At 54.0% G+C, this 15,808-nt stretch overlaps 7 protein-coding genes across 7 annotated transcripts; 4 read left to right on the top strand and 3 right to left on the bottom strand.

Moving 5' to 3' along the window:
* Window positions 1-138: 138 nt before the first annotated feature.
* Window positions 139-2,023, top strand: CC84DRAFT_1163278 (uncharacterized protein). Its single transcript, XM_018178220.1, has 5 exons — window positions 139-383; window positions 564-614; window positions 667-1,322; window positions 1,373-1,720; window positions 1,772-2,023. Exons 1-5 carry the CDS (start codon window positions 269-271, stop codon window positions 1,871-1,873), a joined length of 1,272 nt encoding a protein of 423 aa, XP_018037379.1. The 5' UTR covers window positions 139-268; the 3' UTR covers window positions 1,874-2,023.
* Window positions 2,024-3,998: 1,975 nt separating this feature from the next.
* On the top strand, window positions 3,999-5,053 carry CC84DRAFT_632558 (hpt domain-containing protein). Its single transcript, XM_018186957.1, has 2 exons — window positions 3,999-4,401; window positions 4,455-5,053. Exons 1-2 carry the CDS (start codon window positions 4,244-4,246, stop codon window positions 4,708-4,710), a joined length of 414 nt encoding a protein of 137 aa, XP_018037378.1. The 5' UTR covers window positions 3,999-4,243; the 3' UTR covers window positions 4,711-5,053.
* A 567-nt stretch (window positions 5,054-5,620) lies between these two features.
* On the top strand, window positions 5,621-6,733 carry CC84DRAFT_1088961 (uncharacterized protein; the record flags this gene model as incomplete). Its single annotated transcript, XM_018174281.1, has 2 exons — window positions 5,621-6,463; window positions 6,515-6,733. The coding sequence occupies 2 exons, from the start codon at window positions 5,621-5,623 to the stop codon at window positions 6,731-6,733; spliced, it is 1,062 nt and encodes a 353-aa protein (XP_018037377.1).
* A 909-nt stretch (window positions 6,734-7,642) lies between these two features.
* CC84DRAFT_1174896 (uncharacterized protein) lies at window positions 7,643-8,770 on the bottom strand (the record flags this gene model as incomplete). Its single annotated transcript, XM_018180119.1, has 4 exons — window positions 7,643-7,971; window positions 8,072-8,155; window positions 8,220-8,661; window positions 8,729-8,770. The coding sequence occupies 4 exons, from the start codon at window positions 8,768-8,770 to the stop codon at window positions 7,643-7,645; spliced, it is 897 nt and encodes a 298-aa protein (XP_018037376.1).
* Window positions 8,771-10,050: 1,280 nt separating this feature from the next.
* CC84DRAFT_1216020 (uncharacterized protein) lies at window positions 10,051-11,326 on the bottom strand (the record flags this gene model as incomplete). Its single annotated transcript, XM_018182762.1, has 4 exons — window positions 10,051-10,217; window positions 10,280-10,559; window positions 10,838-10,983; window positions 11,035-11,326. 4 exons carry the CDS (start codon window positions 11,324-11,326, stop codon window positions 10,051-10,053), a joined length of 885 nt encoding a protein of 294 aa, XP_018037375.1.
* Window positions 11,327-12,476: 1,150 nt separating this feature from the next.
* On the top strand, window positions 12,477-13,789 carry CC84DRAFT_632503 (RING finger domain-containing protein). The gene is made up of 3 exons (XM_018186956.1): window positions 12,477-13,077; window positions 13,127-13,470; window positions 13,521-13,789. Exons 1-3 carry the CDS (start codon window positions 12,594-12,596, stop codon window positions 13,620-13,622), a joined length of 930 nt encoding a protein of 309 aa, XP_018037374.1. The 5' UTR covers window positions 12,477-12,593; the 3' UTR covers window positions 13,623-13,789.
* CC84DRAFT_1163273 (uncharacterized protein) lies at window positions 13,521-15,716 on the bottom strand. Its single transcript, XM_018178219.1, has 2 exons — window positions 15,552-15,716; window positions 13,521-15,492 (listed from the first exon to the last, which is right to left on the bottom strand). The coding sequence occupies exons 1-2, from the start codon at window positions 15,570-15,572 to the stop codon at window positions 13,957-13,959; spliced, it is 1,557 nt and encodes a 518-aa protein (XP_018037373.1). The 5' UTR covers window positions 15,573-15,716; the 3' UTR covers window positions 13,521-13,956.
* Between the last annotated feature and the right edge of the window lie 92 nt (window positions 15,717-15,808).

Below are 15,808 nucleotides of genomic sequence, written 5' to 3'. Positions count from 1 at the left end.
AAGAAGTCAAAAGTTTCCGCATACGCGCTCGCGTTCCGACGGCGCTAGGACGCTCGCAGCATAGCGGCGGATCCGCGGCAGACCGAATGTGGCTCGGGCGGGAGAGGAGCTTTGGCCAGGGTGACTCCCACGCTTCACTAAAAACATAACGTGGAGCGACATTCTGGGGAACCTCAGGTCATCATCGCCTCCGACTCACCGTACTTCCTCCGCCTCACTCCTCCCTTCCCCATCAACACCACAACCTACATCCCACAGCACATCCACCATGCTCGCCTCAACGCGAACCGCGCTGCGTCAAGCTGCGTCCAAGCAGCTCACTGTCAAGGCCGGCGCCAGGTCCGTCTCGGCCTGGTCGCAAGTGCCTCAGGGCCCTCCAGTGAGTCAAACACCTTGTAGCGGTATCAATTGATGTGACCAAAAGCTAATTGACGCCTAGGATGTAAGTTTCGGTACTCCCACAGCTGTGTAGAAGTCACTTACTCACCGCTCCCTTCGTTCAGGCTATTCTGGGTGAGTATAGCTGCTCTAGCCCAACCAGCATCACCATTGACTTTGTGCAGGTATCACCGAAGCTTTCAAGGCCGACAGCAACCCCGAGAAGATCAACTTGGGTATGTTTGGCGCCCACTAGCGAACCGTGGCGCTGGTAACTGACGTTCCCAGGTGTCGGCGCCTACCGTGACGATAAGGGCAAGCCGTTCGTGCTGCCGTCCGTCAAGCAGGCCGAGCAGAAGATTGTACAGGCGAACTTGGACAAGGAGTATGCTGGCATCACCGGTGTGCCTGCCTTCACCAAGGCTGCTCTCGAGCTCGCCTACGGCCCCGACTCTGCGCCCATCAAGGAAGGCCGCGTCGTCATCACCCAGTCCATCTCCGGTACTGGAGCTCTGCGCATTGGTGGCGCCTTCCTCGAGCGCTTCTACCCGGGCGCAAAGACCATCTACATCCCTAACCCGTCGTGGGCGAATCACAACGCTGTGTTCAAGGACTCTGGCCTGAAGGTTGAGAAGTACCGATACTACAACAAGGACACCATCGGCCTTGACTTCGAGGGCATGCTTGCTGACTTGAAGTCGATACCCAAGGGCAGCATTGTCCTGCTCCACGCCTGCGCTCACAATCCCACTGGTGTCGACCCTACTGAGGACCAGTGGAAGCAGATCGCCACCGCCGTCAAGGAGGGCGAGCACTTTCCTTTCTTCGACATGGCTTACCAGGGCTTCGCCAGTGGCAACACTGACAAGGACGCCTTCGCTCTGCGTCACTTCATCAAGGAGGGTCTCCGCCCTGTGCTCGCTCAGAGCTTCGCCAAGAACATGGTAGGGTCAAAAGAACTCGCTGAGGCAGCAACATCACTGACAGCGCTTAGGGTCTCTACGGCGAGCGTGTCGGAGCCTTCTCTGTTGTATGCGAGACTGCCGAAGAGAAGAAGCGCGTTGATTCGCAGATCAAGATCCTCGTGCGACCGCTCTACTCCAACCCCCCGGTTCACGGTGCTCGCATCGCATCCGAGATTCTGAACGATCCCGCGCTGAACAAGCAGTGGTTGGGTGAGGTCAAGGACATGGCCGACCGCATCATTACCATGCGTGCGCTCCTCAAGGAGAACTTGGAAAAGCTGGGCAGCAAGCACGACTGGAGCCACATCACCTCCCAGATCGGCATGTTCGCCTACACTGGTCTGAAGCCCGAGCAGATGGAGGCCCTTGCTAAGGAGGTGAGTTTTGTCAACGACCCCAAGCCATGCATATGCTAATCCTGCCCGCAGCACTCCGTCTATGCTACGAAGGACGGCAGGATTTCCGTCGCTGGTATCACCTCTGGCAACGTCAAACGCCTTGCTGAGTCGATCTACAAGGTCACTGGGTAAAGAGAAGCGGCAACCGGCGATGATAACGTCCGGTTCATCGTTCGGTGCGGCATATAGCACGGCGTAGTGTGCACTGTACTTTTATGTTCTAGTTCCACGTACAGCGGCTAGACTGTACATTGTCCGGCTAAAATGAATTCTTCTACCACAACTCTCGACCCACACTGTGCTACACCTGACCTTCAAAAAGCAGCCTTTGATGCTGTATTTCCGCAAACCCTGCGTTAACTCTCGCGGCATACGCGATTGGCCAAGCCGCCTACATCGCTTAGAAGGTTGATCATTGCTTCTTTGGGAACCGTACCCTGCTCGTGTAGGCAGGTCGCGTGTTGCTTGCAACACTGGGACCGAGCTTTCGCGAGAAACCCTACTTGCAGATTCAATCGTAAGCTGTTGTAAGTTCACTTCATGCGGTGCTTCTAGTAGCGTGCAGGGCAAGTAGACAGGTTCTTTGTCCTCTCGAATCCATCGCTCCCTGCGTACAGTCTGCTGTCCGTAATCAGCTACCGCGGCCCATCTCAGTTGCCGAGTGCCGAACGCTTCGTAATTGCGCATGTTCATGATAGTCCCTACCCCACCCAAAAGCAAAGGATCCCGATCCGCGGAGAAGCCTTCTTCCCTGGATAGATCCCGGGAATCTACGAGCAGGCGACGTTTCAGGGAAAGAAGAGCGCTCGGAGGAGGCCGGATGAACACCAACCTGCAGGCCGTTTCTGCAGGTGGACCCTCGTAGCTTACTTTCTCAAAGTTTCCACGACCGGCGTGGAGATAATCGGGCAAGGCAGGCCGGTCTTCACAGCGCTTGTAGGTGCTACGGGGACAGGAGAGAACGTGTTTGAATTCATGGACCCTTCGTCAAGGGGTGTGGTGAGTCAGCCGTCTCCCTTTGCAAAACGCAGGGTGTACAAGCCAACCCGCGTATCTGGTACCAATGCGGTCATATGCGAGGTGACGAAAAAGAGTTGCGCCATTGACGTAAGCGTGGATCCCTGCAGCCACGGTGCAAATCACCCATTCAAAACCACGCTCGATCCAAAAAGAGGGTCACCATGGACCGTGTTGTCTTACCTTTTCAACGTCCAGCAGCGGGAGCAGCGTGTTCGAACGCTTCCAGACCTTCTTGGCGTCTCCTTTAGCCACGCCCATCACAGGTCGACTGTACCCCGAGCACGTTTCTTTCTGTGGGGACAAAGCGACGCTGCTGTCATGGTCAGCCGCGCAGCAGAACCGAGGGAGTCCCGTCGTCCTGCACGGTGGGAGGCAGATTGGGCGCTGCGGTTATTGATGTAGTCCGGCGGTGGTAGGCGGTTCCGTGGGCATTGGTCAGTGTCGTCGCCATATAATGATGGGATTAAAGGCTGGGAGGGCTTGATGCTTCGCCCGGCGCCCGCGATTGACGTCGATAGACCCCGCCCACAGCATCATTGCCCTCTTCCATGTAGGCTAGCACCCCTCACCTCATGCTGTTACCTCTATCAGGATGGGGTGGTGCTTAACCAGATGCACGGTACATGCGAGAGCGGATCCCCGTGACAATCACTGCCCACAATTACTTCGTCTGAGCCATCCTCACCGACAGAGCCAGGCTTGCTAGACACTTTGCGGGAGAGCCCAAAGCTTGCCCGGCCGGAGAGCGGTGCCGAGTGCCAGCGGGCGGCTGCACACGCTGAAGCCACCCCAGCGGGGTCATTTTTTAAAATAGACGTACCGGCACTTTCTCCCAATTTCCTCCTTGACTCCCACACCGTTCTAGTCTCATTCGTAACCCGCCTCCTTTCGATCTCGATTGACCAGCAGCACCTTGGCTAAGGCTTCGGCAGCGGCGCTCCCAGGACCACCACGTCGGCATCTCACGCGGGCCGAGCCTCGATTTCGTCATCTCCAAGTAGGCTGCAGGGCGACGCGCGCACCAGTGAAGGTCGCTCGGGTCTTTAGCAGACTACCCAAGCGACAAATTTCGGCGGGGCCGTCTTTTTGCGCTACCCACGACTCCAGACATCTCTTCAGCACTCGCACGCGGCGGCTGCACGAAGCGCAGCGCGAGACAGAGTGTTGCGCAAAGCAATTTTACTGCAGAGGTTCCTCAGCTTCGCGTGGCACGGATCATATAATATGGCTAGAGCAGATTCGGCCAAAGATGATGCGGGCGACAGGGTTGGTTCTTGCCCCTCCTTCTGACACCCAAACTTGCACCTGCGTACCGGGCAGCTCCCCTCGTGCTCGCACCGCCGCTGCGCAAGCACGTGTTGCGTCGTTGCACGCCTGCTCTTTTTGCATCCACCCTCTTCTCCTGGTGCTACTGCAGTGCGCCCGACTGAACAGCGGCTAACCCGCCTCAAGAGCGACCACGAGGACCACGGCGGCGACATCATGAAGATCCCGGGCGCCAAAGACAGCATCGACGAGGCCACCTTTGAGCAGATCCTCGAGATGGACGACGACGAGGACGAGCGCGAGTTCTCCAAGAGTATAGTCTACGACTTCTTCACCCAGGCCGAGAGCACCTTTGAGAAGATGGACTCCAATCTGTAAGTGCGCCCTGCCTGATTTCTCTCCTCGCGCCCTGGCTGACGCAGCGCAGTGAGAAGAAGGACCTCAAGACCCTGTCCGAGCTGGGCCACTTCCTCAAGGGCTCGTCCGCCACGCTCGGCCTCAGCAAAGTGAAGGACTCTTGCGAAAAGATCCAAAATTACGGCCAGAAGAAGGACGAGAAGGGCGAAAAGGACATCACCGAGGAGGAGGGCCTGAAGAAGCTTGAGACGACCATCAAGCAGGCCAAGCAGGAGTTCCACGACGTGGAAAAGGTTCTTCGCAAGTTCTACAACGACGAGCAATGAGGGAACAGTACGACCGACACGACACTCTACGACGCTTAGACTTTGGTATCGCACGGCGGGCGACAGGGGCAATGCAGCGGGGCAGCAGCGCACGCATGCATGTATGACGGCCGGCGCACGCGCTCTGCAGCCGTCGCACCCTCTGGCTGACCAGCAAAAGCATCTTCTTCACGCTTCACGCATTCCTGTTTCTTTCACTCTTCCGTGGATACCTGATATCAAGGGGTTGGATAGCGCGCACGTCGTTCCCGTGTTCGGGGCCGCCGTCTGTCTTCTGCATTGCTTGCGAGGAAGTTGGGGTATCCTGTAACGATCACGTCCGCCCTCTTCGTATGCCATGCCATAGATTCCTTCCCTAACCTGTACTCTCGCTTCCTGAGACCTTTTGGAAGACAGAATAGTGAGAAGACTCTCTTCAATCCTAGTGCTAGCATCACCTTTCGGTTCTTGCCGACAAGGCGCCAGCGTGCCAGTGAGATCCCCAGGGCTGTTGTTGGCACTGACGTCATTGGCCTGGCGTGCCCAAGTCGTGGCATGATTGGATAATCTACCTTGCTACACCAGCACTGTATCGTGAATATGCGCAGTTCTTGTTAGACTCTCGGTGCTGTCTGCGCACCATTGGTACTTCATTTTCGCCTCGTGTTGTTGCGGCGGCCATCTCGATCGCACTTTCCAAGTTTTCATGCGAGCCGGACTCCGGGCGTGCTGCAGCCCTATGCTCACCGGCCCATCTACTTGTGGAGCTGCCATCGAACGATCCTGCAGTACCCTAACGAACCCTGCTCCCCTAACGCCACAACGCAATCGCAACTCAAACGTTCGAGAACGATCTTCAAGAGCTTTTGAAATCCCCGCTACTACACCACATCCCTGCCCTGCCCATCGCATTCACACGACATCTCGCAACATGGGCAAGAGAAATAAGACTGAATACAACGACTTCCTGGATGGCGAGAAGCTGCGCGACAACAATGAAATCCGGACCACGTTACAAGGAACAAAATCCCTCGAGCGCAATGTATCACCGCCCTCAACACGGCGCTACAACACGGCCAGAGGCAAGAAAAGCAAAGGCGGGCCAAAGAAGCCGCAATTGACACACTTCCTCTGCATCCCTCTCGTGAACCCCCACACCCGACCACAGCTCGAAGCCCAATTATCAAAGTTGAAGGGGGAGCTCGGGCAGACGGGATTCCTGCCCGTCAAAGCAGTCAGGCCGCCCGGCACGCTGCATCTCACGCTGGGGGTCATGTCGCTCGACGATGAGCAACTCTCCATCGCAACACGGTATCTAGCCGCGCTAGACGTACAGAAAATCCTACAGAACGTCACGGCGCAGAGCATGGCCGAGTCCGCCGCCGCCAGCGGCACCGTCAGTGAGAATCTGAATGCGGCGGCGATGCCGGACTGGGAGGCGCTGAGTATCGACCTCAAGGGCCTGGTGCCGATGCAGGTGCCGCATAAGACGAGCATTCTGTATGCGGAGCCCGTGGATGCGAGTGGGAGGTTGCAGGCGTTTGGGGAGAAATTGAGGGGGGAATTTACGAGGGAGGGGTGGCTGGTGGAGGATAAGAGGACGCTGAGGTTGCACGCTACGGTGGTTAATACGATATATGCGAAGGGAAAAGGGCAACGGGTTACGAAGGCGCCGAGAATTAAGGGTGGAGAGGATGCGGATGCTGTGGATGGCAAGGAGGATCATGACGATGGTGTATCGACGGCTGGCTCCGCGATAGAAGACCACGACGAAGTCATTACTGCGCCGCCTGACCCTTCGACGACTGAGACGAAAGTACCGAAGCTGGATGGGTCGACAGGCCACGGGCCAGACGCGAAGAGCTGGCTGCGCTTCGATGCCAGGGAACTGATCGAGCGGTACAGCGATGTCGTGTGGGCGGAGAATGTAAGCATCGACCGGGTCCAAATATGCAAGATGGGCGCGAAGAAGATGCGGAACGAGTCGGGTGAAGTTGTGGCGGAGGAGTACGAGGTTATTGCCGAGAAGGTGATTGGGGCGTGATAGAATCGTGGGAGCAGGTCATTAGACTGGGCCACATTATCGTTCCTCACACTGTTACCTTGGACATTCCAAGCGCATGGCTAAACACTTGAACGTCATAATACGCTGTGGAGCCTCGAGATGGAAAGTGGAATTACCATTGCAACCCTCAAGAGTTAGTATTGTCCTGTTGAAGAATCAATCAAGTGTTCCGCTTTCCACCATCAACTTCCCCACGTACAGTCATCATTAGACTGGGCCAGAAAATTCGCACTGTACCGATGCGAGTACGGCCTGAGGCCCCGATAGGAGAGCAGATTCACCATCCCTGGTTGGCCATTTGGAAAACCTTATGAATTATCATCCGCTGAGTTCCAGCGCTGCATTTCGTCACTGTTTTCGAAAGCAGAAATACGTCCTCGGGAACACTTTCGAAATAAAGCGGAATACGGAGTGACATATTGCTCTCGGTTTTTTTTGTCGAGACGGCCAAGCTCCCATCTACCTGGCAAGGCGCAATATAACATTCTCAGAGAATCCGAACGTCATATCCAGAGCCTCGCATACTAACAGGCAGACGACGCCAGAATGAGCAGTGTTTCCTTTGTGTCGGGGCGTAGATAGGATGCTAACGGTATAGAGCAAGCTAAGTTTCTGCTAACGGAATGTACCTCGCGGAAGTTGTCCAAGAATGCATTCAGCATATAGCATGCAGTTTGTTACCACACCAAATTCCTTGGTCATCGCAAGGAATTTGAACATGCCGAAGCTGTGATGCAGTGTTCAAGTGTGTCTTCGGCAAGCCAATTCACATTGTTCTTCACAAACTCGAGCAGTGAGCGTGTGTAATGATGTTTGATAGAAGACTGAGAACAGACTGGTATTTGAGGAGCTGAGTAGAGTGGGTTTTTCCTGCTAAGTGACCCCGAGTTATGCTTCCGAGACTTTGCCCAGGTCCCCGATTTCTATCCAGCTCCGATCATCCTCCGGGACGTCCGAAGCCGGATAGGAAATCCGACACCAATTTGCGAGGCCAGATAGGGCGGCAAGCATGGCTGCGATAATAGGCTGTAAGACTCTCCAGAGAAGGATGAGGTTCGTTGTGTCGCTTAGGGAGATGGTGAGGTTCCAGTATGTGCGTAAAATGTCGAGCGACGTGAAGAAGGCTGCAAGGAGAAGCATCGCAGACATTACCGCCATTTGGCGCTTGCCGTGTTGCGTGTGGGATGTGGGCATGATGGCGAGAGGGAAGAGGATCACTAGGAATGCTCAGTCGCTGTATGAAGTCTGGATTTCGGAGCACTGTGGTCAAAAGTGGGACGGTGGACGAAGACGACGTATGTGGAAACGAAGACTTACGCAGAGCAAAATCCACCAAGTTCAAAACACACCATGTTGTCAACAGTCTCGTCGCAGCCGCCTCTCCCATACTCTGACACGCTTCTACAACATGTAAGCTTAATGACATATTATTTCAGCGAACAAAGAAGGTACTTCCCTAAATCACCAACTCTCCCAGGGCTCCCGCATACCCAGAATACAGAGAGAAAGATAATGCCAAAGAACAACGCGGTAAGACTCGAAATGATGAACCAGATGTTTCTTGCAGCTCTCCTCTCGCAAATCATACGCCAGTAAATTGTCAGAAACGTCGCCTTCGACGAATAGATGATGAGCCAGAAGAACACCGTGCACGCGACTTCTGTCTTGAACGCTCTTTCAATGCGATTTAAAGAAGGTAGCGAAGACTCCCAGCCGACGGAGTACGCTTGCATTTCGTACTGGACTTGGTCATCGATTAGGGTGCCAATGGTGTAGGGGATGACGAGGAAAGCTGCTGTTGCGCTAAAGAGGGAGTCGAGGTGGAAGCGGTGGGAGGTGCGCCAGGTGAGAACGAGACGGGTGAGTGTAAGGAGGAGGGCTAAGAGGGCAAAGGTGACTGCGATGCCCTGGGGGTGGTTAGTAGACTTTTTGCTAGTACATGTGACCAAGACGAGAGGAAGAGGAGGGGCGTACTTGGAGCGCTGGCATGGATATTATGCGTGGATATTCATCCATTGTAGTGTCGACCAAACCGGCCTCTGGCGACGCGATATCGCGTATCCGCAATTCAATGTGGTGTTTCGCGCCGCGACAAATTGCTAGCGTGTTGCCTTCTTAAGTATATCGTGAACGTCCTTGGGGCCAAGAATCAGCCCTACCTGGTCTGCAGCCGCATCGCAACAAGGGGGCAGGGATCGTAGTCCTCGGGAAAGATCAACGGCGACTCTAATTGGATCCAAGCATTGGCTGAAGAGGGGTAAGATCGGCTCGACTTCTGACGGTGTGACCATACCAATCAAGCTGTTGTAGTGTGCATATTGTATCTAGGTGAATTTGATACAATATTCGTCTGTATATGAGTAGCTGTATCAACTCATTGTTCATGGGTTTCCAGGATTTCGCAGAGCGTCGCTGTTTGTGCGTCTCATGAACGCATAGAATGTTGTTTTGGCCCCCGACACCATAGGGATTTGATGAACGCCACATATCCCGAAAATATGCGACTGGCCATCCGCCGCGTTTCATTATCGCGCCTGAGATTGTTTTCCGTCTGAGGCTACCCTTTTCATCTTAGCGGAGCGGCGGAGTTCTGATCGAACAAGTGCACATGGTGGTCAGCTTGGAGCCTAGCATGCCAAGTCGCTTGGCGAAGGACGCGCATATGCTCTTCGGAGAGTTTTCACCGCTGTGTGCCCATATTGGAAATGAAATTGAAGAGGCAATTGTTGTGAAATAATCGGTGTGAGCTGTGAAGCGCAGTTCGGCCGGAAGGCACGGTACATGCGGAGGGAAAGAGCTTCATTCCCTTCTCGACTAGGGTGCATGGGAGATGTCGGCAGTGCTTTTGCGGTAGACGCTCGTGGCGACAAAATTTGGTGGCGGGGTTCAAGAGACAGGAAATGGACGAATATTGAGGAGAAGGTAAAGCAGGCATACAAATTCGAGTACGTGCAAGCGAAGAAGGTGAAAGGTGGACCACAAAACAGGATTGGGTGGGAAGGCAAGAAAAGGTGAAGCGGAAACGCATGTGATGGACAGAGCGAAGATGTTGCAGATACTCGATACTAGAGGGCCCAACAACATGTCCGGAGTCGTGAAGGCGCAAGGGTGACTTCCGAAGTAGATTTCTTGAGACTCGTCAGATAGCCGTGAGATTACTTTGTCGTGACACCGACGCAGCACATCTGGAAGACAAGATACTTTTACACCTGCAGACCAGGAGAGCCACGCATAGACCCACAGAATCTTCATGCTTGGAGTCTAGTCTTAAAGACTGCACACATTAGATCCCAGGGTTACTTCTCCCTGTCGGGCGCGACTTCCACGTAGAATAGTAGATGTGCCGCAGACCACGATCGGCCAAGGTCGTTGAGGAACAACGTCACCATGGGTATCCATCTCTCACCAAGCTGCGCTTTGTGCCGGATCAGAAACCATGCAAAGACCGCGCCATTGGCCGAACCTGGCGTATTAGTATTTCATGCCTCAAGATGTGGATCCAAAGTTTCAGTCATTGCAGCTCACCAAGTATAGCCTTCTCAGCGTCGGAATCCATATTGAAGGTGACGCCCGGCCATTTGGATATCGTTTTGCCGGCTTCGCTCAGCGCTCGAGCCATGATTTTTGCGGTGTCCTCGTTCGCGATGTCCACCATCCAGAAGTAGCAGATATTTGCAACGGCTGGATTATCGCGAACCCAGTATCCCCAGAAGATGTCGGAAAGCCGTTGGAGCTTGGGAAGTTCATCGCCGGTGGGCTTCTGATTCCAGAGATGTTTAGCCGCCGATGCCGGGCTTTTAAGGAACTGCCGATGATGACAATTCACGTGTTAGAATGCTTCCAGAAAGATAGCCAAAATGGGGAGAAATCTAGCCGGGTGCCTTGGGAAAGTACTCACCACCGTCAATGGGGTTCACTGTAAAGAGATGTCGCGCTTGGGTGGCCTGAGACGTTTAGCGTTCGCTGGACCGCAAAAGACTGAAGCCGTGCCCGATACTCCTTGCCATCCACCTTGTATGTCTGATATTTGGGCTCAATTGGATACCCCTTCTGGTCTTTGGCGTCGTCATTCCAATGTCAGACTCCGTACGGGATGTTATTGCCGCCGGCCCTTTGGGACTTCCCATTCATTCCCAGCGCCTCCACTACCGACGTGACGTCCAAGTAATCCATATCAGCGTACACATCTCCCACATACTCTTCGTGCCAGCCCCAGGTCTTCAGCTCCTCTGGACCTCCCTGTGAGCATTTCGCACCTAAGGTAGCCAGGTGCAACTCACGTTTGAGATCGCCCTGCCACTCGCTCTGTGCCGACGGCGGGTTGTTGCCCTTGGTGCTTTCAATTTTTGGGCCTGCCGCTTTGTCGGAACTGGGCATAAGTTCAACCAGCCTATCACCTCTGCAGCTCGCAGCTTTCCAGTCTTTGTTGCTGGCGAGTATATCGGCATTGAAGTGTCTAGTAAGGCGGTGCGTGGGCTTGGGTAGCGTTCCGTTCGGGCGAGAATGAGCATGAGAACGCGCAAGGGCTAGGCAAGCCGTGAAGGCATAGCTGACGACGATAGAGAGTTTCATGCCTGCCGGTGTGAGTGGTGGAATGGAAAGGCAGGGCTTGTTCTCGGCCGGACTTGGGTGTTTTGCAGGTTCAAAGTTGGCATGCGAGAGCTACTCGATCGGGAAGAGAATCGCACCGTGAGTGATCACACGCTCTCTTTTATTTTGAATTAAAGCAGTGACAGTAGTTGGAACGTGTGACAACTGGACCAAGTGGCTGCGTGAATGTCAACAATTGTGGCAGGAGTGTCCCTGCCAGGCGCTCCTGCGATGAACGCAAGTGGGCAAGTGGATACGTGCAAACGGCCATAGGTCTCTAGCTGTTATTCATCAAGTTGAAGGCGCTTCTAAGCAGGTGACGGCCTCGTTTAGATTCAAAACAGCATCTGAAACATGGTCCAGGTAAAGCAAATATTGAATCTTTTGTTCACTGTATGTCTGGCCGAAGGCTACGTTTGAAATTCTCACCACTATATCTACAAGCCTCCATGAGTCATTGCAGGATGCTGCGTATAAAGCTGTGTACCTATGCTTGAACGCTATCTCACTCTTATTTGGATTGTCAGTAATTTCATCACGAGATGCTACAGCTCCGGTATGGCTGATTCACGGCACAATCTCCATCGCAAAGAAGAGTAGTTGTGTAGTTGTCCTGCAAGCTTATGGAAGTAAGGCTTCCGCTGTTGGATCGGTTATCCTCGAGTATATCGGTTATGGCAGTCATCTTCGAAAGCCCCCTTCCTTTGATAATGTCTTTACTCTCCATATATAACATCATTCACGATTTCGTAAAGGGCCCAGTGAGCGCCCGAGACTTGTCGAATCCGCGCAGGGAGCAGGGGAAGTATGATGGCGATCGTAACTATGAAGAGTAAGTCCTTTCATTATGATCTCTAAGTGCAATACATTGCTTTGTAGGGCCAAATCGATTGAGCCGGCATTGACCATCTGGGTCATAGGTTGAGGGTGTTGTTCAACGACCGCGGCTGTCGGAAACTCGGAAACCCGGCACGCCAAGCCCGATGCGCCGCTAGGCAACCTTGGATTCTTTGAGTTCGACCTTCCACTGTCTTCCATTACGACGTTCGCGCTTCTGACACCGTGTCACTTCCAACGAGCGCTCGACCTCCAGAGTGGCGGGAAGATCGGATATGTTTCACCTTCCTTCTTAAGCAAGGCAGTCTGGCGATGCCGCAATTGACCCGCGACCTCTTCTCTGTCATGCACCCCAGTAAGAACCGCATTAACCCAATCAAAGCCAAACACCCGTAGCAGCGTTCCATTCATTATGTCCTCTACATCCGGATTCGAGCGTGAACCAGGATGGACATGGCCAGAAGACATCCTGAGAGAGGATGAACCAGAGAGACCCTCTTCAGCAAGGCAACGGTCGCCGCCGCAGAGCTCGTCGACAGCTAGCGGCTCCGCTCCGCAGGATGCGCCTGGCGCGAATTCATCAAAACAAAGACATTGGCGGCCACGCCAATGTCGCATATGTCTCGACACTGTCCAGCCTACCTTCGATGTGCCGTCAGAGAATCTCCCCAGTTTCCTGCAATCCACCGGCAACGTCAAGTACGAGGACGAAAACGGACGACTAATTCGTCCGTGTATGTGCAAAGGGTCAGCCAAGTACGTTCATGAGGGCTGCTTGCAAGCCTGGCGTCATGCAGACCCAAGTTATGGGCGACGCAACTACTGGCAGTGTCCGACGTGCAAATTCAAGTACCGGCTCGCGAGATTGGGAGCCGGTAAAGTTGTGGGGAGCATTGGTAAGTCGAAGGTTCAACATGGAGCGCATTCCATACTGACTATTCCCAGCTGCTCAGATCGTGTTGACAATCGGGATCCTTGTTACTGTTGTGTTCATCTTAGGCTTCTTCGCGGACCCTATCATCAACTTGTATGTTGATCCCTGGGGTTTTCTGTCACCTTGGTCATCACCGTACGATGATCACTATTATGAGGACGAACCCGCAACTTGGTCTGAACATTTTGCCAAAGGGCTTGCATCCATGGGTGTTCTTGGCTTCCTGAAAGCACTTCTGGCCAGCCCTCTACAACTGTTCCGTATTGGCGGTGGCAGAGGTCGGAACACAGCACGAGACAGGTACGAGCAAGTGAGTTGGGTCATTATCGTGATAGGAGTTGGGACCTTCCTTCTTGTGAGTGGATATATACACACCGGCCATAAAGTTATTCTAACAGCCCATAGGCTATCTACAAAGGTGTGCGTGCATGGAGTCGCCGCACCCTTGAGAAAGCTGGAGAACGAGTCATGGACGTTCAAGGGGACGACGACGATGACGAGGAATAGCTCCTTTCTGCAACGAATCCAAGTACTATTACCGCTTGGTATCCTCGATGCATGTTCCTGCATTTACCTTCTCCTCTATCGCACACTCTTAAGCTGCCTCGGTTTCTTCCCCTGTACCGTTGCAGCTAGTCTGTTTGCGAAGATCGATCCGCTTGCGAACGCCGTCTCAGCTCGTACGTTTTGTGCAAGCTGGCTATGACGGACCGCGTGGCTCTCGCCTTCGGCAATTCTACTCCAGGCTGGTCTGCTCTTCGGAGCGCAATCACTCGGCCTGGCTGGAATTCTGCTGTTGGCACATTTTCTCAAAGCTAGATCCCAGAGCTGAAAGCAGGTTTTACCTGACACTGCAGCACACCCTGGCTCTTACTAGAACATTGTTCACTTCTGTGTGCTCTCCGTATTCGTCGCCAAACTTCTCCAGGCACGGGAAAACACAGAAGGCAAAGACGCGGTCTACGACCACGTCGCCATCATCATCTACATACTCATCAAGCTCATTGATAGGCTCCATGCGCTGATCGTCGAAGCTCGGGTTGATGCCGCCCTGTTCCCGAAAAAAGTCTACTCTGTACCGTGCTCTTTGTAGCAAAAGCGTATTTTGGAACTCCACTGTCGTGCTCAGAATAGTCTCGAGTGCAGACCGAGCTTCTGACGGCAGGGCTACAGACGTGACAGCGTGCAAGTGATGCAATATTTCGGATGCCAAGCGATCTATCTGTCGGGCTCTTTCCTCGTTGACTGTCGCTTTCGTATCGCTCTCCCGGAGACAGCGGATCGTGGAGTGTCGCCAATTTTGGTATCCATCCGTCTTTTGGACTAGGCTCGCTATTTGTCGGAGAGTGGCGAACGGCCCCGTCTCTGGGAGGCCTATGAACAAGGACTCCTCGAAAATGTGCATCAACGTATTGGACACAATATTTTGGAATAGGGCCAGTCGGTTGGTTGGATCGATGGTCATGTATGATGGGAATGTAGCCTGCAGAACTTGGACAGTGTCTTGCGGGAGATCGATGAAATTCAGCTTTGCCCGGCGATAGTTGCTGATGACCCATTCGCGGACGCGGTTGGAAAGCTGAGAGAAGGTCTCTGAGAGCTCGCTGTCTGTCACTTGCGATTCGACACGTGTGAGAGACGAGAAGGCAGTCTTCAGAGACAGTAATTGCTGCAACCGTTCACCAGATTCTTTTTCAGTCAAATGGAGCCGTGCAGTCAATTCATCCCACTCAGCTTCCGCTCGCGATCTCCGATGTTCCAACAGGGACTGATATGTGCCCTCTTGCGTCATGAGCTGCTCTTGCAACTGTGCGACCTTGGTACGGAGGTGATCGTTCTGCTCCGACAGATCCTCACGCGGCGGATTCACCAATCTTCGTGGCGCGCTATCGTCACTGTACGAGTTCGAGCGGGCTGATGCGGGTCGTGGGTCGTGTTGGAAGGCTGCGGGTGGGCTTTGGACGTACGTGCTTGCCAGTGTTCGCCGATACTCTTCGATCGTCTCTCGGTACACCTGTACGTGTTCTCTAAGCTTCGCCAGTTCTTCTTTCATGGTATTTTGTTCCTCCAAGGCGGTCGCCAGCGCTTGTTCCAGCTCTGCGACCCTCTTCGCGCCTGGATCCGAGGGCCCATCTTCGCTCGGCACGTCCCCCTCGCTCAGCGCAGCCACCGTGGCTTCGGTCCGTGTTGCAGCACTGTCTGATACCCTTCTGGCTCGCTCACGCTCCTTGGAGGACCGAGGATGCAGCATGTCATTGATTCGCCTTGCGGTGGCCAGAGCTGCTTTCGGCGGGGCGTTGATTGGCGGGTCGGACGTCTTTGAGGGTTTGGCGGTCGTTGTCTTCGACCGTCTAACGCCGAGGCGGGATGAAATATCTGTGGAGTCAACAAAGTGGTCAGCTAGGAGCTATGGGGACGAGAAGCACAGCGCATACCGGATCCCTTCTGCCCAGTCATGGGGCTGGCTTGGTTTGCAATCGTTGATGGCGGAAGGTTGATTGTGACGTCCGCATATCTGAGCGGAACTTCGAGAAGAAACGATGAAGGACCAAAATATGTATTCAGCGCGGACGCAGCATCACTCGGAGCAACTTAGCTGGAAATAGTGTGGTGTAGCTGTGACGCCAGCAGCGGTCCCAAAGTTTATGGGCCCGTAGCGCGATGCGGGGCTCCAACCGCGCTCAGCCACCGCC

The sequence above is a fragment of the Paraphaeosphaeria sporulosa genome (genome assembly GCF_001642045.1).
Source record: "Paraphaeosphaeria sporulosa strain AP3s5-JAC2a unplaced genomic scaffold CC84scaffold_4, whole genome shotgun sequence".
Taxonomy (NCBI): domain Eukaryota; kingdom Fungi; phylum Ascomycota; class Dothideomycetes; order Pleosporales; family Didymosphaeriaceae; genus Paraphaeosphaeria; species Paraphaeosphaeria sporulosa.
The sequence above is the reverse complement of the archived record's forward strand: the minus strand, read 5'-3'. Positions and strand labels throughout refer to the sequence as shown.

What these genes read in the sequence shown, in the direction of transcription:
- CC84DRAFT_632503 (XM_018186956.1), top strand. Translation starts at nt 12,594, where the DNA reads ATGTCCTCTACATCCGGATTCGAGCGTGAACCAGGATGGACATGGCCA. An exon ending in TAAAGTTGTGGGGAGCATTG is followed by an intron (nt 13,078 to 13,126) that starts GTAAGTCGAAGG and finishes GACTATTCCCAG; the next exon opens with CTGCTCAGATCGTGTTGACA. An exon ending in GAGTTGGGACCTTCCTTCTT is followed by an intron (nt 13,471 to 13,520) that starts GTGAGTGGATAT and finishes AACAGCCCATAG; the next exon opens with GCTATCTACAAAGGTGTGCG.
- CC84DRAFT_632558 (XM_018186957.1), top strand. Translation starts at nt 4,244, where the DNA reads ATGAAGATCCCGGGCGCCAAAGACAGCATCGACGAGGCCACCTTTGAG. An exon ending in GAGAAGATGGACTCCAATCT is followed by an intron (nt 4,402 to 4,454) that starts GTAAGTGCGCCC and finishes GACGCAGCGCAG; the next exon opens with TGAGAAGAAGGACCTCAAGA.
- CC84DRAFT_1163278 (XM_018178220.1), top strand. Translation starts at nt 269, where the DNA reads ATGCTCGCCTCAACGCGAACCGCGCTGCGTCAAGCTGCGTCCAAGCAG. An exon ending in GCCTCAGGGCCCTCCAGTGA is followed by an intron (nt 384 to 563) that starts GTCAAACACCTT and finishes GACTTTGTGCAG; the next exon opens with GTATCACCGAAGCTTTCAAG. An exon ending in TGGAGGCCCTTGCTAAGGAG is followed by an intron (nt 1,721 to 1,771) that starts GTGAGTTTTGTC and finishes TCCTGCCCGCAG; the next exon opens with CACTCCGTCTATGCTACGAA.
- CC84DRAFT_1163273 (XM_018178219.1), bottom strand. Translation starts at nt 15,572, where the DNA reads ATGACTGGGCAGAAGGGATCC. An exon ending in TGACTGGGCAGAAGGGATCC is followed by an intron (nt 15,493 to 15,551) that starts GGTATGCGCTGT and finishes GTTGACTCCACA; the next exon opens with GATATTTCATCCCGCCTCGG.